The sequence below is a fragment of the Drosophila eugracilis genome, unplaced genomic scaffold (assembly GCF_018153835.1).
Source record: "Drosophila eugracilis isolate 14026-0451.02 unplaced genomic scaffold, ASM1815383v1 contig_722, whole genome shotgun sequence".
Lineage (NCBI taxonomy): Eukaryota > Metazoa > Arthropoda > Insecta > Diptera > Drosophilidae > Drosophila > Drosophila eugracilis.
The window spans coordinates 388845-412613 of NW_024573616.1; the positions used below are offsets into that span (position 1 = coordinate 388845).

General features: G+C 40.9%; 2 protein-coding genes across 2 annotated transcripts; both read left to right on the forward strand.

Moving 5' to 3' along the window:
• Positions 1–1007: 1007 nt before the first annotated feature.
• LOC108116186 lies at positions 1008–2600 on the forward strand. Its single transcript, XM_017227927.1, has 2 exons — positions 1008–1172; positions 2251–2600. The coding sequence occupies exons 1-2, from the start codon at positions 1008–1010 to the stop codon at positions 2413–2415; spliced, it is 330 nt and encodes a 109-aa protein (XP_017083416.1). The 3' UTR covers positions 2416–2600.
• On the forward strand, positions 1376–23409 carry LOC108116218 (putative epidermal cell surface receptor). The gene is given in 11 exon segments (XM_017228006.2): positions 1376–1433; positions 2612–3085; positions 13228–14534; positions 17632–17917; positions 18124–18756; positions 18819–19061; positions 19451–20488; positions 21132–21655; positions 21657–22158; positions 22501–22725; positions 22788–23409. Coding segments are annotated over 10 exon segments (5136 nt in total). The 5' UTR covers positions 1376–1433; positions 2612–2715; the 3' UTR covers positions 22796–23409.
• Positions 23410–23769: the final 360 nt, after the last annotated feature.

Genomic DNA, 23769 nt, shown 5'->3' on the forward strand with positions numbered 1-23769 from the left:
CTTGGGAATGCCGGTTATGTGGGTTCGTACGCTGATAGGAATTGGAATTTCCTGTATCTGGCTGGTTTTATTTTATGTTCCCATTCGCATATATAATATTTTATGCAACTCTAGGAATTTAAGGTAGGGAATATAATGTACATACAAGCTATTGTATTTTAGGTTTCAGGTATTTCAAGTTTTCTTTGGAAGTCTACGAAATGCAGTTCTATTTAAGTTTAATAAGAATTTGTTCTATCGATTCTTCTTTATATTTACTTTTAATTTCCACTTCCAGCATACCTCTTATCACTCTTTAGATGTAGTTAAAATTTCCTGAAGTTTCCTGAAGAATTAAGAAATAAATCTCTTAATACCGCTGTGACCCCTAGCATCCCTGAGTCATAAGCGCTCTATGGAGATATTATATGGACATAAATCCGATTCCACTTCGTTGCTCTTTCAGCAAGTCAGACAAAGAAGTCGAAGAAGAAAGAAACCGAGCCATGGACCAAAACCGTGGGCGTAATCGGAACAATGAATGTCAGCTCGGCCTGTCTTGGGTTTTTTTCAATGGGATTGAGTTTTTCGCCAGCCAATTGGACAGTTCAAATAGTTCGTTGAGTTCACTTGTCAAGGAATTGACTATTGCAGTTGCCTTGCCAAAAAGACACCAACAACAACGAAAAAAGTCCAGTCTTGTGTATGCATCATGGTCGTCTTGTTTTCGGATCCATCGACTTCTAGAGAGGGCCTTACCAGACACCCACACCCGTACATCCAGAAACAGAAACAGCCTAGACACACCTGAGTGTGGGTGAGAGCGAGCGTTCAACCAGGGTAATGGCTATTATGTATTACGTCTCTGGCTCTCTTCTTCCCTACTCTCTGCCCTCACCTGTTGCGCTCAGCTGACGGTGAGAGTAAAAGCCAAAGACTAAAAGAGCTGGAGAGCCAAAGCCAACACAGTTGGCCGGAGAGGAAACCAGTTACCTGCAGATCGTGGTGAGTAGGCAACGCTTCCAGCCATGATCCATGCCGCCGGAGAGATCAGTTGGTGGTCGTGCTTGAGACGGAGCGGTTGGCCGTGTGCGATCGCAAAATTTTCCGATACTAAAATATATGTGTATATACCGCCGTGTCCACAAACGTGGCCAGATAAGAGAAGATATTACCTTTTTCTCGCCGGGTTAGTGCTAATCTTGGTTTTAAGTGTGTGTGTGTGTGATTTATGCAAATCTTTGCTTTCTTATTGAACAAATACGAGGTTTTTGGAAGTGAAATATACAGCCTAAACAGAAGAAGAAACAAAAAAAGAGAACAACAAGCGAAAACATTCCATTGGAAATACCAAAAACAAGTTTTCTCCCTCCAACTCCGGCTGGCTTTATATGTTGTTTGCTTTCTGCCATTTGCCATTTCTACATAAAAGGAGTGAGAGTGAAATGTGAAATGTCAGTGCAAATAGCCACCAACTCTTACAATGACATCACTAGCTGCTAAGTAAAACAAACATATTAATGTTTGCTAAAAAAACAAAATAGATGAAAAAACAAAGTAAATAGAACCGCCTGCTGTCTAATTGCCTTGAAGCTAACTTGGCCAAAAAGGCTTTGGAGCACATTCTGCGGTCTGCTGTTGCAGTTTCTGCCGTCTGAGCCATAGGAACCGGTTCAAATATTTTCGCTATCGCAATTTGGGTCTTGGGTTTTTGTTGCTGTCGTTGCATTATAGCGAATTGCATGAGCATCGACTGCCTTGCATATACCCACTATATCTTTTTCCTAGAGCCCAATTTGTTGCCTTTGTTTTTTTTTTTTTTTTGGCCTGCTGGTTTATTTGCCTAGTTTCGAGATCTGAATGGTGGGAAGTAAACATTGTGCTGGTGGGGCCCAAAAAATGAAAGATATTTATGTGCTGCTCTTGGGCTAGGTTTCGGGAATTGTAAATCTAAATTAAATATGCTAAATAGGATTTCCATATCGTAAATCTACAAAGGTTTCTAAAAGCTTACACAGAAATTCGGTTGAAACAAAAGACTTGGGCAACGAACTTGCATGGCCATTTTGGCATTGAAGGAGTTTAGACTTTCACGAAGATTTATGAAGGTGACATAAGAAATATTTCAGTATTTAGGGTAACAATTTGCAACTATGATATAGGGTTTACATCCATCAGTACTAATAACTAACTTGGAAGCTTAAAAATTCCCCCCAACTGATTGATTGACTTTGACATTAGTAAATTTTTAAGGCCATAAACTTCCCCTAGTTCCAAGTTATTATTAGCGACTTTCCCAGCTATTCGCTGAGTGACCTAACAAATCACTCAACAAATCGGCTCACAAAATATAGACACTTGACACTTGAGAGATCGTTATTCAACCGACTTTCAACGGAAATGACAGCATTTGGGGTTACCAAACCGAACCAATGACAAATAACAGAAACCGCTGGCAACTACAGGCTACCAACAAATGTCGTGTGAACTTTAAAAACCCGCAAAATGAAAATCCCAAAACCGAAAAGAGAAAATTAAATAATAACTAGTGAACACAAACGACAGTAATGAGTTATCCAAACCTTTCGAAGATTTAAACCTATATGTAATTTATTTAATTCCATATTTATAGAAGATTACTATAAATTAACAATAACAAGTGCAAACGAGTGAGAAAAAGTCAAAGAGGAAAAACCAAAAAATTAAAGATAAAAGGAAGGGGAAAAATTAACCAAAATGCAAACGTGTAGAAGAAGAAAAGCCTCTGGCGATTCGGCAACGATCATGTGGAGTAGAATGTGCCTGGCCACTCTCTGCGGATTACTGCTGCTTGGCATTCAAATTGAGCATGCGGCGTCTGCGCCTGCAGGCGAGGATGCCACGGCCACAACGATGCCACCTTTGGATGCCACTACAACAGATGCCCCAGACGCTGCAGCAGCCACCACAACGCCAGCAACAACACCAACATCTCCTGCCACAATTGCCGTAGAACAAAGCAGCAGCATCGCAGCCACCGAGGAGGCAGCGAATGGTTCAACGACTTCCACAACAACGACAACAACAACAACTGAGGCAGCCAACAAATCGAATACAGCCGAAACTGGTGAGTCTTAAAAAGCAAAAGCCTAAGCCAAAAGCCATGAAAATTATAGATGCGACGACGACGACGACGACGTCGCTCGTCGACTAGAAGAGGCATCTCCCATCCCCATACCGATCTCTGGCCAGACACTTTAATCCCACCTTAACCGCGCCCTGGTCCCTAATCAAATCTCGTTCTCTGAGCCACCAATTAACGCCGCGCCGGTGCGTGACTTCTGGTCCGCCCTTTCTTAGCCATTCCGCTTCGATTTGTAAGCCATTTCTCCATAATTATTTTCCGATTCGGTTAAATGGAGCGCACAAGAGAAATTTCTGTTGCCTATTAATGGGTGGAAGAATATTTGGAGATATGAGCGGTTTCCTGTTGAATTACTTAGCTAATTGTTCGGCATATCAAAGTGAAAATATGAAAATTGTGGAGCTTAAGGGTAACTATGGGAAAAAGCTGCCTCAGGGAAAAGGTAATAATATTAGAACAAGTTTAAAAAGTAAATCGTTTTTTAATAATTCTGTGGCCAGAAGGATTTCCGACACTATTCTACTCCTAAGAGATAATAGGTGTAACAAATTTTGATTTATATTTCTAGCAAGATCTAATTTTAAATGTATTTATGGTGTGAAACTATTAAAATATAACATTTAAGATGAGAAATATGATAAAATAAGCAAATAAACGCGATTTGGGAAAGTATAAAACTTTAAGCAAGAACTGGAGTAATTTAACCTGAACATGCCAGCATATTCCAGATCATCTCAGATAGAATGATGAACTTTCATACACGTACCCTTTTCAATAATAAACTTCTTTATTGCAAAAGTGAAAGGCTCCATTGTTCGGTGTTTTGTCAAAGCCAATCAAGTTTCTGAAATTTAGGTTGCCGGTTTTAATTGCCGAGTTCTTGGCTGTAACAGTTTAGTAATTATCTCGAACGTTGTTTTAGGTTTAATGTCAGTTGTACATCAAACTCATCTCGTTGCAAGCTGGCTCGTAAAAACTTCAATTGGTTTTTCATTGTTTTGATACTTTTTCAACGTGATTTATTGATGACTCGATAAAATAGAGCCCAGCTAGGCCACACACAGGCCCAGAAGAGATCGATACAGTTTAGATTGTTGCCGCGGTAAATGGGAATGGGTTTTTATACAGGGGGCTGGCTGCTCTAAATGCCACGGGGAAGTTAATGGGATTTTACAGAAAACATTGGGCTGATGGTAAGCTAAGCCTTCACAAATTACTCAATTTAAATGCAAAGCAGCCAAGAGTCATGACTCATGCCCTTAACCTACGTAGCTTTGGGTAATTTTGGGTGTCGGCATTTGTCGTACACCAACATGGAATGTCTTCTTTCGCGGGGGTTAATTATATAAATACGTACCTAGGAAATTAGCCTAGAGAAGATAAATAGCAATTAGTCATTGACAGATTTGATAAATGAAACACCTACAAACTCCGAGAAGACACCGCACCTGATTAGATTCGAAAATGGTTATCTGAAGTGACGCAAACTGTTCATTTATTAGGCGGTGAGTGGGTAGTTGGCGGATTGGGGACTTAGATTATATAATTAAAGAAAATACATATATTTACAAATCAATTATTGGGCAAGACTTTAGACAGTTGACTAACTGGTTTTCTGTTATAGTTACAGCAACTGAGACAACTTGTCAATTGGCTTACAAATATAGAAATAACACTAGGCGACTGGCATGTGTAATGACTTACAGAAAATATTAAAAGTCAACTTATATTTCGTAAAGGTTTTCTATAAACTTAGTTATAAACATATTGGAATCTCCCGCTATAAGCAACCTCTTTACAGCTAGACAGGCAGCTTGCTTTGTGGAAAAGCCCAAGCCAAAAGAAACATTTCAAAGGCCAGCAAATTGTTTTCAAGCCGGCGAAAAATTCAACAAAGTAACACTAATGAGTTGGAAAATTGCACTGCACACCACGGCTGGCTGTGGTCGTTGTACTTGAAAGTCGAGTACATAAATCATTTATGTTAATTTTCCATTTTGCGGTCCCATTTGAGTGCTAAATTATGGCCTTGATATGGCGCGGGCAGAGATACAAAAAAAAACACACGAAAAATGCAGAAAAAATCCTATTGAGCAATTTTCAATGCGTTGGCATTGCAAGTCAGGGACTGCACTCGTAAAGGCTTGCCAAAAATAAAATAAATATATTTATAGCTATGCCCGAGGTCTTTGCTAAATTTTACGTATCACGAAATTTATAAAATAAATTTATAGCAATACCGTATTTAAACTGTGAAGTAATGACCTCGATCAACCGACTTTCTTCAAGGGAAAATGTACAGCAAACAAACAAAAAATAACAACAAATAAAAAATGAAAAGTGCTGAGTGACCTGTTATTATGTGGACTTGTTGATGGTTTATTATTTTTACAAATCATAGCAAAGTGAAATTTACATATTTCTGGCACGATTGTCGTGAGTTTTGCTTTTGAAAACAATCAGCAACATTCGTACTTAGCTTTTTCGAATGACAAGTTAACATTTATGCGAAAACATTAAGTTTGGCTAATTGGAATATGCTGAGTTCAGAGGTGCAATATCAAGTTTGTAGCCTAAGTCTTTTGTTTGCTGCACCCATGTGAGCATCTTCTTCTTGTCTTCCCCTTCTTTTTATTGCTGTTGTTGTTTTGGCTGTTTTTTATTATGAGAATTTCTGCAGAAAAAGGCAGGCAGACAAGAGTTTTGTTTTCTCGAACTTTTCAAGGATAACCATTTCAGCGGAGTGTGTGCGTGAAAAAGTTCCGTGGACGAGGGTGTGGCGACTATTCCATGCGTGATTTTTGGCTTGAGCTGCTGTACCTTTCGCTTTGGGGTTCATGCTCGATTAGCTGGCGAATTTCAGACGACCGCTATAATGAACCGATAAGTAAAAGTAGCTTAAAAAGGCTTTTCAACCGGCTAGTTCGAAATAGACGTCGAGTGTTATGTGTGAGCGGAGTGAGAAACAACAACAACATAACAACACAGAGCGATTGTTAATTGTCGGCCGTTAGCCGGTGGGCTTTTTGTTGCTCCTACTACTATTATTATTATTATTATTATTATTATGGTTTTGTACATTGACACTCAACAGTCACAGCATCCACAGCGGGTTTTGGCGAGAGGGACACGTGAAAGTGCAGACAGAGTCAATTAACATTTTGGCCGTAAATATGGCTTTTATAGATGTTTCGTACTTAAGTGTCGAAAAAATCAACTTTTGGGCTTTGAACTTCGAGTGGGTTTTCCACAAACGGATTTTTGGGCTTTCTCTGCTTTCCAAACACCACACAGCCCCAGCCTCCCATTGAAGGCTGAACAGAATGAAACGGGTTAGGCAAGTGAAAAGCCGAGTCGGCCTGGGTCTGAACTCAATCGTATTTATGTCAGGGGCGCATATCAAAATCCACGCAAAAATTCAGTTCAATTGTAACCCGTTTGAAATATGCATTAAGCAATGGCATCAATTCCACTTACCAGCCAAGTAGTATCATGCAACTCCCTCCCTGGTCTAGACATGCGTTGGTTGGCTTGCATTTTTTCAATTAGATAATTTTCATGTACGAGTATCTTTTTCTCACATATGGCTGGTATATGTATGTATTTATGTACAGTGAGAAAAATGTAGCACAGAAAGGCAGTGTGCGGCTAATTAATGCATTTTAATTGCGAATACTTAGTGGCCAACCGAGTGAGTATCTTGAGTCTGCTGGGGCAATTATCTGTGTCATTGAACGGTGCCGGGAGCGAGAGAACGTGGACAGGAAGTTCGAGCTTAGAGCTGCTGGAGCCTCGAATAAAAGAATGGAAATTCATTTAATTGCCTGTTATGAATAATTTCTACTGTTATTTGAGCTAAAAGATTAGCTAAGGGGAGCTGTTATCCAATTATTAGCAATACAGAGAGTTACGGAAGTAAGAACATTTTATTCGGTGTTGCATTCTATTTTTGGATTTAATGGTTTTTTATTGCCACCTTCCAAAGGTATTACCTATTCAGTCGATCAACTTTAGGTATTCAAGTTTCTCGCCCGTATATCAAAAAAGATCTGTTTGATCAGAGAAAAGGATAGTATTTTCTATACAATACAATTAAATTCATTTTAGAAAGTAATATATTACAGTTTAATAAATATGAAATGGCCTTTAAACATTTGCTAAGAAGTACAACATCAATAATTCCCCCAATCAAGTCAGTATGAATATGTGTTCAAATAAATTTAATCTATCAACATTATTTGCGACTTAATAGCAGCTCTTTTAAGCTAATTACCAAGATTCCAAGATGTACATATATATCCCCTAATTCATCTCTGCTTTTTATGCCTTGTGCCATTCGATTGACCTTCAACGAATTTGCAACGCACTTTGTCACTAGTTACAAGTCAGCCAGCCAGCCAGCCATCTACCCAACTAGTACATACACTCAGCTGGCTTCAATTCCAATCCAAACTCCACTTCCAATTCGATTTCATGGCCGGCCAAGCAACTCGCATTCACTTGGCCAAAAGTGTGTGGTGTCATTCCATTGAGATCAGATACAGATACAACTAGAGCTGCAAGTACAGCCGTTAAGTGGCGTTGTGTTTAGTCATATTGTTGTTTATATTTATTTCTGCCAGAGGTCTTTGTCTCGGCTCCTTCAGCTCGAACTCCGAATGGACAATGACACGCGCTCTTGGTAGTATTAGAAACTTGTTTTAGCTTTAAGATCGAGTGCACCTCCTCCTCATTCTCCTCTGCCGCATTCCTCCCCCCTTTTTTAGCGGGTCAAACTGCATTTGAGTTGTTGTTAGATGCACATGAACTTTCCAGTTGAAAAAGGTCAAATACGGGTTGGGAAATAATTTTGCTTTATTGCCGAACAGTTTGAGTCTCGTCTTCCAGCGCTTTGCTTGTTAATGATATTGTTGTGACTTTTGTTTTTATGGCGTTGAGGAATTTAACCCTATCGGAGATGCTCTTACCTACCTGACTGCCCGACAAACATTTCTTTGGCTAGATCCCCCTCTTTTTTTTTTAATTTCTTTCTCTGGTCTAAGCTTCTTTTTATGTCATTAGCCAGATAGAAAGGCCGATAAAATGCCAAGAACTATTCGGGTTAGAAAACAGCTCGGTTAACTGCAATTGAGATGAGCTTATGATAATGCTCAGTACTTTGTTCTTTTGTACTTGATAGCATAATGGTACCCCAAGTTTCTACAAAGATCAGGAAATAAATCATTATCACTTTGCGGTTACTCTATCTTTATTATTACTCTATCTATATCCATGTATAATTTTAATTCAGCATGCGCGCCATTGAAAGTTAACACTTCGTTTCACAAATTTCCATACTCGTCTTTTGTGGATTATCATCTTTCTGGACAAAGGCCGCGCAGTTTCATTAACATCGGCAAAATTTCTAAAACAAATACAATAGGAAAACCTCGAAATGCTGGGCTTAATTAAAACAAAAATATAATCAAAATTAACACCCAAAAAAGAAGCGAATGCAGCCAACGTCGTATCAGATTGCGTAATCAATTCGAATTTGTTTATAATTCGAAACTAAAACCGGACCACAGCCAACAGTCAACAGCTGCATAATACGTTTATATATAACGGGGACATATATATATATATATACATTTTGGATTCATGACACACTCTGAGGCATGACCGTTACATTGCCCAAACCCCAAAAAGGCAAAGCCATTCCCTTCCCTTTCCCCTATTTTCCCTTCCGATTGCTATTGCCGCTTTTAAATTTGTTGACACTTTTTGCGCATTACAAAACTCGGCCAATAGAGTGATATAAGGGGGACGCGGTGGTGACAGGTTAGAGTGGGGTTCAGAGGCGTGGGCATGGTCATTAGGCAGGGTTCAGTCCGAAGCAATGCTTCCGGTTGGCCACGTTCAGTGCCTCTGGTACACTATGCGACGAAATTGTATATGCGGAAATTGGAAAGATTATCTTGGTGGGAATAAGAAAGAGGAATATAATGAGGCTTTGTGTTTTTGGGTCAAGTTTAATGTTTACCTAATGGCTGATATCTTTCCTTAACGGATTTTCTTATAGAAAAAGAACAGAACTTTTCAATTTTCATTTTAAACCAAAACTTTCTTTATAAATGAGTTTATATATAATTTTTTAACATTTATGTAAAGAATATCCATCTTAAATATTTATTTTATATATATTTTACATATTTTAAATAGCTGAATTGATACATAACTATCCTTATATACCAAAGATAACCCTCCGAACCAAATAAATTGACCGTGAAACCTTTTTCCCATTGCATTTAACGCACACTTCAAGCCATTATCAACTCCAGATCTAGATGGTAACCATGCCCCCACAAAGAAGAGTCACTATTCAAACTAAACAAAGACATCCGGCTGGCATGCAACGCTTCATGGCAGCTTGTCAATTCTAAGCACATCACTTATGGTCTCCCCTTTGCCCCCTGCCGCGTTCCACAATGCCACAGCCCCTGCCACCAAAAAGTGATCTCCCACTCCAATGAGGAGTTAGCTGTCTGTTCATTTGTTTGTTTGCCAGAGCCGCAGAACGTGCGGCGACTTAGAAAAACCGCAAATGAGTTTGAACTACCGGACAGCAGTTTTGCATTTCTGCATAAGTGGCCTGTCCTCGGGTGATTGTTTGCGGTGCTGATGGTGGTTAGCATTCATATATATATATATATATCATAATCAAGCTGGCTGGCCGGCTTAGCGTTGAGTCATAAACTATGCTAAACCGAAAGTCCAGAAAAGTCCGAGGAACAAATGCTGCAGATACAGATACAGAAACTCAAGTTCGTTGCCTGAGTCTTTTGTATGCAAGAGTCGAAGAAGTTGGGGATAAAAACGCAAGCTAAAAACTTGCATAACGGAAAGAGAGACCACCAAACAAGTCCTATCTTTGCAGCATGTACCACTGTCGTATATATATTTATATATATATATATATATCTTCTGTTCATACATAAATTAAAGAAGAAGAAGAAGAAGAAGCCTGGACTCGCTTAACGAGTGCCAGTGAAAAATGAAAATCAATGACAGTAAAAGACAAATTGTGCGCCAAGTAAAAACAGACAAAACAAAAGGAGTGGGAGGACCCCAAAGGCCCTAGAACACTATTCGCGTATTATAAACGACTAACCGTGACAGCAAACAGCTCGACGAAGAACCAAGAAGAACAGACCTGAGCTCCACTGCTGCAATGGCAACCCTAGCTGGGGCTCGAGATGGAGCTGGAGGCTGCCAGCAGAAGCAGCAGCGGCAGCATAACGAACTGAAATTCAAGGTTCATGTCAGTAACCCTAAGCTCCAGTCTTGGCACAACAATAAAAGCAACAGCTAAAACATAAAACACACACATAAAGATGTTCTCGCTATATAGAAATCGGCTAGGGCCTCTTTCTCCCATTCACTCTGTCGGCTAACGAACTAAGCAGAGCTCAGCTAGGTGTTATACCCTGACTTTTAAGAGGTGGTTTTATATTGATATGGCTTTAAATCACTTTCTGTGTATCGAGAGATGATAAATCACTTGTTAGAGAACTTGATTGTTAGGAACTTTGTGTGATTAATATGTTATTATTTTGATAAAATCTATTCTTTTATTAAATTGCATACTTCATGATTCATAAATAAAGATATAAACACATTCTGTGTTCTTATTCGTAAATGATTATAAAGAAAAGGTGAAATTATTTAAATCTTCAACTAACTTATTTTATATGCATTTATGTTTAATTCCCTAAAAATATTTACTTTAAAAGGGTATTCCCTTTTTGAAGTTTACCCTTTTCAGTAAGATTTTTAGCGCTAAATTGGCGTTCGTTGCATGCCGACTCTGACTGCAAGACTGTCTTTGACTGTCTGACTGACTGACTGCCTGCGAGCGTCGAGTACCAAAGTAAATTTCATTTAAGTTCTCTTCTTTCTTATTGGAGCGACGACAACTGTTGCGTCTGCACCAGGTATCAGGGACCAGGGACCGGGACAAGGGACTAGTGTCTAGGGTCTAGAGTTTAGGCACCCGGGATCCGGGACCGCTTAAATGCCTATTACCACGCATGCATGACAGTCCCCCTCCACCCACATAGGCCTGTCTAGGCGGAGGACTTGACTGGGTAAATGCCGTCCCCATGGGGTCTACTCCCTTACCCCGTCCATCCCGAACACCATTCCATGATTCAGTGATGTGTGTGTGTATGTGCTAGGGTTATTTACCATTCCAACTGGATGATCGAGTGCCAGGGTCCGTTGAAAATTGCAGCTAAACCATTTTAAAGTTATTACCGGAATGAGACAGAAGACAGCATTCAAATGGAAATTTTTGGAATTCTTTGAAAGGCAGGCCAATCAAACACAATTATGTCTCAGCTAAATGAATATTGATTGACTAATCTACGGAATCAGAACTTCAAATTGAAAGATCGGCTGTTGAGGAAAATGGTTTCCCAGCAATTTGGCTTCTTCAAGACCATTTCCCATTCATGTGCAGCAATTAGCGATCAGGTTCAAGTTCCCATTAATGAATTAACTCTTAATTGAATGTTCCTGTGAATAGTCCACTGCCACTTGGCCAGAAACAATCTTCCATCTCTTGGCCAGCCATGGGCGAGTCAAGTGTTTTGTGTCGGTTTTATAATACACAGCTTAAAGACCCCTTACTAAGGTCGTCATTTATTTATGACATGAGTTTGCGCCCCGAAACCATGCCCGAAAACAAATGTAATTATATAAGAGAGCCCAGCCAGCAGAGAAGAATCCCAAAGAACAACAAGTTGGCTCACAAAAGAGCTTTACAAGCCAGCCACCAACTAACAAAAAAAAAACTTTTAAAAAAGAAGCAGGAAAGCCAAAGAGAAACAAGAATTATATCATAAAAGATGAGGCCTGGCTGATATTTTGTTGGCCGGGGCTCGTCCGCCCGGGTCTTCCGAGAATGGACCGACCTGTGGACGATGATGATTCAGCAGGCAGAAGACGCAGGCAGACGGAGCTTAATGAATACCTTGCAGATTTTGAGGAATTGATGCTGGGGAAAAAAAGCAGAGCCAAGCCAAGCCGAAAACAGAAATTACGTTTCAATAATGGCGTTGCCAATGCGAATTGCGGATGGCGATGATGATGATGAGACGCGTGAGATATTTCCAATACGATTTACGTGGTTTCCGCTAGAATTGCAAAAGAATTCTTTTTGCTAGTTACCGTAAATGTGGGACAAAGCCGTAGAGTTTGTTTACCCCAGCGATGACTCAATTCCGGTGGACAATTTGCAATGTGATCTTAAGGAATTTCTTTGCTTATCTAATTATATAAGAATAATAACTCATTGACCCATAAGTCCAGCTCAAACTCTTTACCTCGCTGTCCTAGTTCTCATTGCTATATTTAAAACTCTTCCCATATAAATGGCTTAACTCTGACAAAGTTGTAAACTTTTAGTTATCTTAATATTTAAAATGTGTTGAAGGAGCTATAAAAATCTCATAAAGTTTAACCTTAACTTCATATTAGCAATGTTAAGGTGTTTTACTAGAGGACCGAAGAGGGACATAAACCGATTAATGGTTTTTAAAGTGCTACTTATAAAAGAAAATCAAATGCAAGGAAGTCAAGTTTTTAAAATTAGTGTATTCTTACCCTTAATAAAGTAGAAATATTATTCAAGAAGAGGATCTATATTCAGAAATATCCATTCTTTTTCCCTAAGCTTTTTGTTCTCTTAGTGTAAGAACTATCCACCGATATAGTTGTCTATGAAATAAGACACAAAACTAAATCCTATTGCTATCTCGCACACATGCCTCACTTTGTTAAAAGTGTAAAAAAAAGATGATGACTTATACAAAACATTTTATAGAAAACAAAACATCTAAATGTGATATCTAACATGTTAAATAAGAGAAATTTGTAGGGAACAATAGTTAAGAAAAGGTTATGACTCATTATGTTATGGACAAACTTTTTGTCAAAGTCAAGGCTTTGCTTAAACTTAAAATTAATCAACATGATAAAATACCAAGATTAAAAGTTTGATTATATAATTAATTTCTTTAGAACATAAATTAGGAATAAAACAAGCAACAAGCAAACTAAAAATCCAATTTTACCTTTTCCAGAATTCACCACAATTTTGTCAGTGCCAAGCAGCCAGCCAGAGGAGACCAGCATGCGATCGACGAGCATTGAACCCATCACCTCTACTGAGCCCACGACAACGCCACGCCAGGAGACCGATCATCCAGTGTTCTCCAACACGGAGCCAGATCAGAGCCACATTCAGCACATTCCACTGAGGGATGAGCATGCCGAGAGCAGTGGCGGCGACGATGCCACCACAGAGATGCTGCGTGAGCAACAGCAACTGGAGCAAGATCAGCAGCAGAACGAGCTCAATCAGATCTCCAATGAGCAGGACGATGTGGTCAAGGATCTCAACAATTTCCGACATCCGGCCACCCTCATAACGGCCAGCAACAGCAACAGCGAGGAGAACGGCGAAATCGAAAGTGACAAACGAGTTGAGACAACGACGGCGGAGGCAGCAACAACAACAACAACAAGCACTGTGGCAACAACAACATCCACAGGTACACCAGCAACAGGTACGCCAGCCACATCCAACAACAGTTCGACAGAGAGCACAGTCCAGAGTGAGCGCGAAGAAGATCCCTATCATGTGCATATACTGTCCGAGAATCATGATCGCCTGGCCGAACACGAAGATTATCAAATGCTCTCGACCAGCACCGAGGAATCGTCCACTGCAACTACTACCACCAGCACCTCCACCACCACTACAGAGTCGGGAATTGTGGCTGGTATTGTTGTCAGCCAAGAGAACAAGGCAACCGCTGAGCCATCAACTGCAACCGAGTCAACATCCACATCCACATCCACTTCCACGACAACAGCAGCAGCAGCAACTTCAACCACATCGCGAGCACGCGCCATGCATATGAATGAGCCAGAAAATGAAACGGCCACCACAATAATGCCGGACAGCGAGTCGGGGCCAGTGATTAACATTGTTGAAGGACAACACATGCTGCAGCAGGAGCAGGAGGAGGACAAGAAGGAGGAGGAGGAAAAGGTGGTAGTCAAGGAGTTGGAGAGCAGTTCCACCACCGAAGCCTCGACCACCACCACTGAGCCATCGTCATTCGTGGCTTTTGCAGGCGAGGGACGTTCGGCTGGTGGCAACGATGATGTGGAGCTGTTCCTGCATCACAATGCCAGTACACACGAGCAGATCATGGATCTCAGCGATGTCAGCATGGATGGGGATCTGACCGAGAGCAGCACCACCACTACCACCACCACAACCACTGCCCAGCCGGAAACGGAAATGCCCAAAATTGTGGAAATCACCGCCAGCGGAGATACCATGCAGCGCGAGTGTTTGGCCGACAACAAAAGCTACAAGGTTAGTATGCAATCAAATATACAATGGCACAAAGAAATCAATTTAAACGAATTTGATAAAAAGTTTTATGGGAATGTGAGAGAATCCTAAAAACTATTAAGAGTATTTCCTAAAAGCTAAAATAAAGTGAGAGGAACTTATGCTTAGAGCTGTAGACTCAACTATAGTGAGTTCAAATATGGGAAAAGATTCATTTATAAATATCCCTGGAAATTCTTGAATCGCTGATTAGAAAATTTATTAACAAAATAGATATACCCCTTAATGGTGCTCAGTTATGATTCTTCCTCCCAAAATATTCGATCAGTTTTAAAAATGTATTCTTATAACTTTTAAGTGCATTTTTTATAAGAATAAACTGGTCTGGTATTTCTATTTTTATATTTTGCATTCTCCAGATGTGTTATTCAAATGCCTAATCATAAGCATGGCTAATCCATTAATGAGGAAGTTTACTCTGACTTCGATTTTTGAATAATTTCAAGCGTAAACTTTTGACATTTGCTCCGACTGACGTCAATAGTGATCTAAAGATCTGGTTTTTATTTCCTATGCGACTTTATTAATGGCCGAAATAAAAAACGAGTTCGAATCAAAATGCCATGCTTTATGACAGCCAAGATAAAATCAAAATAGAATATATGTCAGACCCTGCCAAGGAGAGAAAGCGGCGGCCAACGCCTCCATTTCCCTGTCGGCCTGCCCACTTCCTGGCACGCAACTCCAATTTGCCTTGTCGTCACCTGGATTGCATAATGGCAACGAGTTTGCTGCTGCTCATAATGAAACCGGTAAGAGTCAGAGTCAGAGTCGAATTCAGACTTCATCCAGCATCCAGTGCAGCTGCCGCTGCACTCCAAAAAAAGCGACGAAAATATTTTTCGGTAAGCTTTTCCCGGCTGCTGTTGCTCGCCCAAGCGGCAATTATGCAAATATTTGCGCACCTTAATATCAATAGAGAAAAAATGTACGAAAAAGGCAAGCCGAGGTGGAAAATTCCAAGAAATTGCTGGGCTGTGATTGATGTTGACATCGCCTCTGCGGCTAAAAATCAACCCAACCCAATCTCGACGCCAATCGCCATTCCTAATTTCCAGTAATCATCATAACAATATGACAATTGCCGGCATTTCAGATAAGTCATCAGACAAATATATATTAGAATGATTTGCTTATCTCTTAGTTAATTAACAGCAATCGCTCACTTTAAATCTCAATAAATTGCTACACGCCTTTGTGCGTCTGTCCGAGTGTGACGTGTTCATCAAACATTGCACTCAGTCTCTCCTACTCTCCTGTCTCGAATAATGGCGCCCAGTCATGTAAGCTCTATATCTTAAGCTGCATCGGGTGTTTATATATACATATATAAAGATATAGATGTGGCTGTAGCGACGCCTGCAGCTGGCACTACTTACTGACCAACCCATTTTCTGCTGCAATGCCTGAATCTTGGTGTTGATTTTGTTTTAATTAAACGGACGTTGGGCTTTTCTTTTTCATACCCTAACTAATAGTGGAGAGTACATTTATTGCCAAAATTTCATTTATATATATTTAAAATTTTAATTCAAATCTAAATGATATATAAAATAAGCATGTGTAAGGTTTAAAGTTTATTAGATTTATATTCATAAAATATTTTATTTTATATTTGCATCATAAACTTTATAGGGCATTCAAGCTTCGTTTCTGCCCTCTCCTCATCTTTTATTAATATCGCTTTTTTTTAATCTTTTAAATTGTTTATGTTGTAGTTTTCATAATCGAGTTTGCGGTCCGCTTCGATATGAAATAATTTTTGCTTTCACTTTTAATGAATTGTTGTCGGTGGCTGATCGGCCCTCCCCCTGCCTCAGTCTCCTCCCTCTTACAAACCTTTTTTTTTATAAATTGCCATCGATTGGCGGACACGTGCAACATGCCAAGCCGCATGCCGCAAATGTTTTTCAAGTGAGTAGCCAAATGGCTAAGAAAACAATCAAATAAATTGCACAGTTTACCAAGTTGTTTTTTTTTTTTTGGTTTTTCTTTTCAGTAGTTTATTGTGCCAAAGTGGGCGGTTTGGGGTGTTTGGCTCACTGTTTTTTATGGCCGCCAAGGCTCGAAAGTTCACAAGAATCGTGCTCATTAGGTGCCATTAAAGGAAAATGGTAGGGAAGGGGAGGGGAGTTATGGTCCCCTGACAGGCGGTCATTAAAATATTGCTGGCCATAACAAAGAGGCGTGAATTCTTACACCTGAGAACCTTATAACCGTCTCGGAAAAACTCTAAGCTAAGCTTTTAGCTGGTGGCTAATTAAAAGAACAAACAGCAGACAAAGGTTATTTTTCCAGTTGAACAAAAGACTCTGGCCACGAACTTGCGTGGGCTCCGTTGGCTCTCATATGACATATCTGGTTATTGGAGCACCACGCAGCGAGCAGGAACTCTCAGAGCTTGATTGCCTTCAGTCAACAAGGCGGATGATTGATGAGCCCCAAGCCACTCACTTGTTTAGTTAACTGTGCAAATTGACGTAATTTCTGCGCAAATAGCTTTCACACAGCGCACAAGAAGGAAATGTATTTTGACAAAAAAACAAAAAGTGGCTCAGTAGGTCGATCTTCGGTCATTACAGATATAAATTTGCGGTTGTTCTTGGTAATCAAATTCACGACTTTTGCTGTAATTTAAGGTTTTTTCGATGTAGTGAAAGTAGCTATTATTTCTTTAAGAAGAATTGAGAAAGGGAAATGTAAAGCATTAAGAGTTTTTCCCTTTTCATTAACGCTAGATTGAGTTTTGTCTATTCAACCAAAAAGAAAAACAATTCGTAATAATATAGGTATTTCCCAATGTCTTGCAGAAGAAAACGATTGGAGGTACATGAGAGAAAAAAGAGAAAATATATATAATATAACGATACAAATATCGTATAAAACCATTCTTAAACTAATTACGATAGATAATATTAATCATAATAAATACTTAGTGTTTTGAAAGCTAGCATAAATCTTAGTATTTAAGACGAAAAAAATCTCTTCTGATTTAATGCGACTTTTATTATCTATAAATCCAAGAACTTTAGCACTAAAGTCTCTATAAAATTCACAGCACGGCGAGTTGATGGAGCGGGAGTGCGACGAAAGGTGCACCTGTAACCGCGGCGACTGGATGTGCGAGCCGAGGTGCAAGGGTCTGAGTTATCCCCGCGGCAGCCAGCGCAGCATGGCCAATCCCAATTGCCGGGAGAAGATCGTGGAGGGAGACGAGTGCTGCAGGGTGATGGAATGCAATGAGCCACTGCTGGAGCCCACAGTGGTGGCCACCGAAGGTGCGGCACCTTCCTCTGAGAAAACAGGAGAAGCTGCTGTGACCCTGCCCACGACCGAAGATGAAGGTGAGTTAGTTTGAGTCTTAGAGGCAGCAGCAGAAGAAGAATTAGCTTTTTGTGGCTTTGCTGTAGTCGTAGCTTGTATTACATACCCAAATCATCCTTGGCCAAGCTTTCTAACATGTGCCGTATTCTTTGTGCCCTCCATAAACATGTCCCATCCACGCTGCTCACGCCCATCGCCATCATTGCCACCACCCACCACATTGCAGCCACGCCAAAGCCGCGCAGTGATTGCCATTATATGGGCGGTGTCTACAAGTTCCGGGAGCGTCTGGAGATCGGGTGTGAACAGATCTGTCACTGTGCCGAGGGAGGTGTCATGGATTGCAGGCCACGTTGCCCCGAGCGCAATCACACGCGTCTGGACAAGTGTGTGTATGTGAAGGATCCAAAGGATGTTTGCTGCCAGCTGGAGCTGTGTGATGTCACCCTGGATGATCATGAACAGCAGCCAACGCCGCTGCAGAATAATAATACCGAAGATTCCGAAGAGCCCAATCCATATGGCTTCCAGGAGCAGGCCCGCGATGCCGGAGGTGCCAAGCCCACTTGCACATTCAAGGGTTCCGAGTACGAAGTTGGACAGCAGTTCCGCGATGGCTGCGATCAGTTGTGCATTTGCAATGAGCAGGGCATTCACTGTGCCAAGCTGGAATGCCCCTCGAACTTTGGCTTGGATGTCCAAGATCCCCACTGCATCCGTTGGGAACCTGTACCAGCGGACTTCAAGCCATCGCCACCGAATTGTTGCCCAGAGAGCATGCGGTGTGTGGACAATGGCACGTGCACCTACCAAGGTGTCCAGATCGAGAACTGGTCGCCAGTGCCCGCCAACTTGACAGGTAAGATCGTGGCTTATTCACCTCCATTCCCATATCCCTCGATCATGGTTTCTTCCATACAGGCTGTGATCAGCATTGCTATTGTGAAAATGGACGAGTCGAGTGCCGGGCCGCTTGTCCGCCAGTGCCAGCTCTTCCTCTAGCAGACTTGCCCTGCCATCCGGCCTTGGCTCGCCTTTTACCCATTCCCGATGATGAGTGCTGCAAGCACTGGTCTTGTGCCCCACAAATACCAAAAATCGGAGCTGCTGGGCAGGAGGAAGAGGAGGAGGGACCATCAACACATTCTTCACTCCCAGCAAATGGTAAATAATCGTGCATGACAGAGTATTCCTTTCTTCTTTGGGGTCTTTGCATGCCTTAACCGAGAAAGTATTTTCATCAAATCGCTTCATTTGTTTAAGCTTTGTCATTGCAAAAATCATTTTCAGTTCGTTTTATTTATTATTATTATTAGTTCGTTTAGTTTATTTAATTGATTTATTGCGCTTTTGCTGGCTGTCTTATCTGAGCTCTCTACTGCCATTTTTATCGCGCTGACATGCTATTAAATTTCGTTTTACTTTATTTTTTATTTTCTACGCTCATCACAACCAATTTCAATATTGTTATTCACGCTATGCATTTTGTAAATAATCAAACTACAACAACAACCAACCAACCAACCAACCATTCAACATGCAACCGATAACAGAAACAACAACAACGACAGCAACAGCAAATATATCGACCAACATACCTAGCAAAGTGCCCCAAACCAAGAAGGATGAGGATAAGAAGGCCTCACCAAGTGGCGCCTTCTATCCGACTTTGGATGGCAAGCCACCCAAGTCGATAGGCGGACTGGGAATCTTTGAGAAGCCCGAGAAACCCGAAAAGAACCACAAGAAGGTGCAACATCAGCAGCAGCAGCAACACCAGCAACATCATCAACAGGAGCAGCAGCAACACCAGAATGATGTTATTTTCGATGGTGATCGCACCGAAGAGCAGGAAGGTCCCTTACTTCCGAATGGTGGATTTGTGCCCTTCCAATTTGGCCACCGGCATCCACATCAGCAACATCTGGGACCCTATGGCATCTACAATCCCATCAAGCCAGTCTACGAAGACTACAATCCCTATGAACCCTACGATATCAATCCAAATGGCACACCACAGGGCAAACCGCCACCAGTACCCACTAGTCAGTCCGATTTGTTCAATATATTGGGTGCTGATCAACCAGGCCAACATGGCCACCCTGTTCACCCTGGGCCTCCGCTTCATCCTGGCCAAACTCAAAAAGACAATCACAACTTGGGGCCACAAGTTAGAATCGAACAGATACTCCAGCACCTACAGCAAACCGTTCCAGGTGGACCACCACCACCTCCCCATCAGCAGCATCAATCACTGTCACCGCAGCAACATCCCCAGCAGCAGCAGCAACAAGTACAGCAGCAACATCCGGGTCATTATGTGCCCATTGTGCACAGTGGAGTGCCGCCGCCGCCACCAGGACATGGCATTGCCATCGTTGACGGACAAACTGTGGCCTACGAAAGTTATCCGGTAATCCCGGGATTGGGTGTACCACCTCATCATGCGCAGCCACATCAGACTACCCCGCAGCAACACCTGCAGCAGACAGTCCTGCCCAGTTCGAGCACCACTTCGGGTCTTTCCACGCAGGCCAGTGAGCACAGTCTGCACCAGAATCAGGACAAGTTGGCCAAGCAACAGCAGTCAGGTTGAACAAACTATTCTAGTCACCACACCCCTTAGATCTCCTCTACTCTGCTCAGCTCTTCAGCAACAACAGAAACACTCCAACAGGGTTCTACTGTACTAACTGAGACAACACCAACCACAACAAAAAAACAAACAACAGACACTCCCCTACACACATAGCTACACCACAAATCACCTACACATCCATTTAGCACGAAAGATCATTCATCATTAACTTGCTTGCAGCTAATCCGCAACTCAAGCGATTTCCAAACGTATCTCGTTAATTAATATCCGGGCTAAAAATACTAACTTAAACTTTAAATTTAAGTCAGAGATGAGTAAAAAATGATCACCGTGGGAAGAGATTACCAAGTTATAAAGTTATTTTATTAGGGACTAGTTGCAAAACCTTAAAGACTCAAATCAAATAACTCAATGAAAGTATAAATTAAATGTCTAATAAAATCAGCATCCTAAAATTATGAAAAATTATTAACAGCACCAAAATTTTTGTAAACTTTAAGCGCGTTTGGTTACTCCAACATTAATTTACAGTATATGTCCTATGGAGAATGTGATCCCTAATATTGCTCATCTCTTATTTAATTTCTATTTAAGCATTAAATTTAACTTAAATCTTTTCTTTTTTTCAAACTTAGGACCCAGTAGTGCACAGCCCGACATCGAAGTTCACACTCTGGAGGCCATCGATCCCCGAACCATCCGCATTGTCTTCACCGTACCCCAGGTCTACGTGGGGCTTCATGGACGCGTAGAGCTGCGGTACTCCAATGGACCCAGCAACGATACCGCTACATGGGAACAGCAGATATTTGCACCACCAGAGGACCTTATTGCCACTTCTCAGATGGAGTTCGATTTGCCCAGTCTTGAACCAAACTCACTGTACAAGGTGAAGATAACTCTGATCCTGCGCGATCTCAACATGCAGCCCACAAGCAGTGTTTACACAGTGAAGACACCACCTGAGAGAACTATTACCCCCCCACCGCCATTCACGGATTACAGACCAGACTTCCAGGACATCTTCAAGAATGTTGAGGATCCCGAACTGACGGTCAGTGAAACGAATGCCAGCTGGTTGCAGTTGACGTGGAAGAAACTGGGTGACGATCAGATGGAATACGTTGATGGAGTCCAGCTGCGCTACAAGGAACTGACCGGGCATGATCTACTCTTCATCGCCGCTGATTCATAGGACATTGACCAGCTATACCATCCAGAACCTTCAGCCAGACACTGGCTACGAGATTGGTCTCTACTACATTCCTTTGGCCGGACATGGAGCAGAACTACGTGCCGGTCACATGATCAAGGTGCGAACTGCCCAGAAGGTTGATGTGTATGGCTTTGATGTGACCGTTAACGTGACTAAGGTGAAGACCCAGAGTGTGGAGATCTCATGGAATGGAGTACCCTATCCGGAGGACAAGTTCGTCCACATTTACCGGGCCATCTATCAGAGCGACGCTGGTAAGGAGGACTCTAGTGTATTCAAGGTGGCCAAGCGGGACAGCACCACTGGTACCCTGATCATGGATCTCAAACCAGGTACCAAGTACCGCCTCTGGCTGGAGATGTACCTGACCAACGGGAACACCAAGAAGAGCAACGTGGTCAACTTCATCACGAAGCCAGGTGGTCCAGCCACCCCAGGAAAGACTGGTAAGTCGAGAGATATTACTCTAAATTGGCTAAATGGGAATATAAGTAACTCTTTTTCAAGTCTTGCAATTTTTCGAGAGTGTTTTGAAGGGATTTAAATTATTTGGTGAGATAAAAGAACAACATTTTTCTTGTCTCTTTTAAACTTTATCAGTTGGATTTCCAATTAGCTAGCTTAAATTAAAATTTCATTCAAATTTTTAATTTTAGTATTTAAAATTCTCAAATAATATATCACTAAGGATATTTAAATTTCAAATTTTAATTTAAATATTTATCTTTAAAGCCTTTTTTTATGAATATTATATAGTAAACAAACTAACTCAAATGGTTTCGTTTTAGGCAAACTCCTAACCGCGGGAACGGATCAGCCCGTGGGCGATTACTACGGCCCCCTGGTGGTCGTTTCCGTGATCGCTGCCTTGGCGATTATGTCAACCCTGGCCCTTCTGCTGATCATCACCAGGAGACGAGTTCACCAAACGGCGTCCATAACGCCACCACGAAAGAGCGACGCTGCCTACGACAATCCCTCATACAAGGTGGAGATTCAACAGGAGACTATGAGTGAGTTAAACCGAAGATCCTAACAAGGTTTTTAAATCTAATATTAAATTACATAATTTCAGATCTGTAACTTACTAACGATGCCCTCCAAACAACTAGTTTAAAAACAGATTCTTGTAAATATTGAAGGAAATAGAAATTGAAGGAAAACTCAGTGTCAGTAAAAAAGTATAAGTAAAAAAAACTGAATCAATCAGATTAAATTCTGATAGAGAGTAAGCAATTTAAATAGGCCGGCGCAAGATCAAAAGTTTTGTTCAATTCGAAATGGCCGCCATGTTGTATGTAGTGGTTAAGTAATCTAAAAACACACTTCTTTTGTTAAACAATTTGTGACTTGTGTAAATAGAGAGAGAGTGAGACACCCTATGGAAGAACTAATTGAAAGAAAAGCCTCAACAACTTAAAAATTGGCCTCGCTGGGCGCATCGATTCTTCTAGCTATTTCGAAATGCATACGAGTTTAGTTAGTTTAACTTGTAAATTTTAGCTTTACACTTATCGTAATTAAAGGACGCATCGTTATTAGCAGAACCAACAACATCACCAATGTTCAGCTTAATGATGCGTTCTTCAAATTAACAGTCCATAAATATTTAAATTAGCTTGTAATACGTACAGAGATACTATATGCATATGTATGATGTGTATTAATAAATAAAGAAAAAATAATAAAACCTTTAATTTTTATAATTTGAGTTTCTTCGCCATTAAAATTGGATCTATATTTTAAATTATGGGCATGAAGGCAGTCCAAATAGTGACGAGACGAACGTATAGTTTGCTAAAGGCGAATGTATCTATACGGTTATATATATAGCTACGTGTTTGATAGAAAAAATTATATCACCCAGTGTTTTGATTAGATAAAATATCAATGAAATTAAATAAGGAGAATGGTACCACCACAGCAATTCAAAAGTCAAAACTTTTGCCAGCTATTAAAACCATTTATGACGGTAAAGATAAAAAATTGTTTTCTAAGTTAGGAATTAAAACTAGAAAGTAATTGAAAAAATATATTGTATTTGGTACGAATTTGGA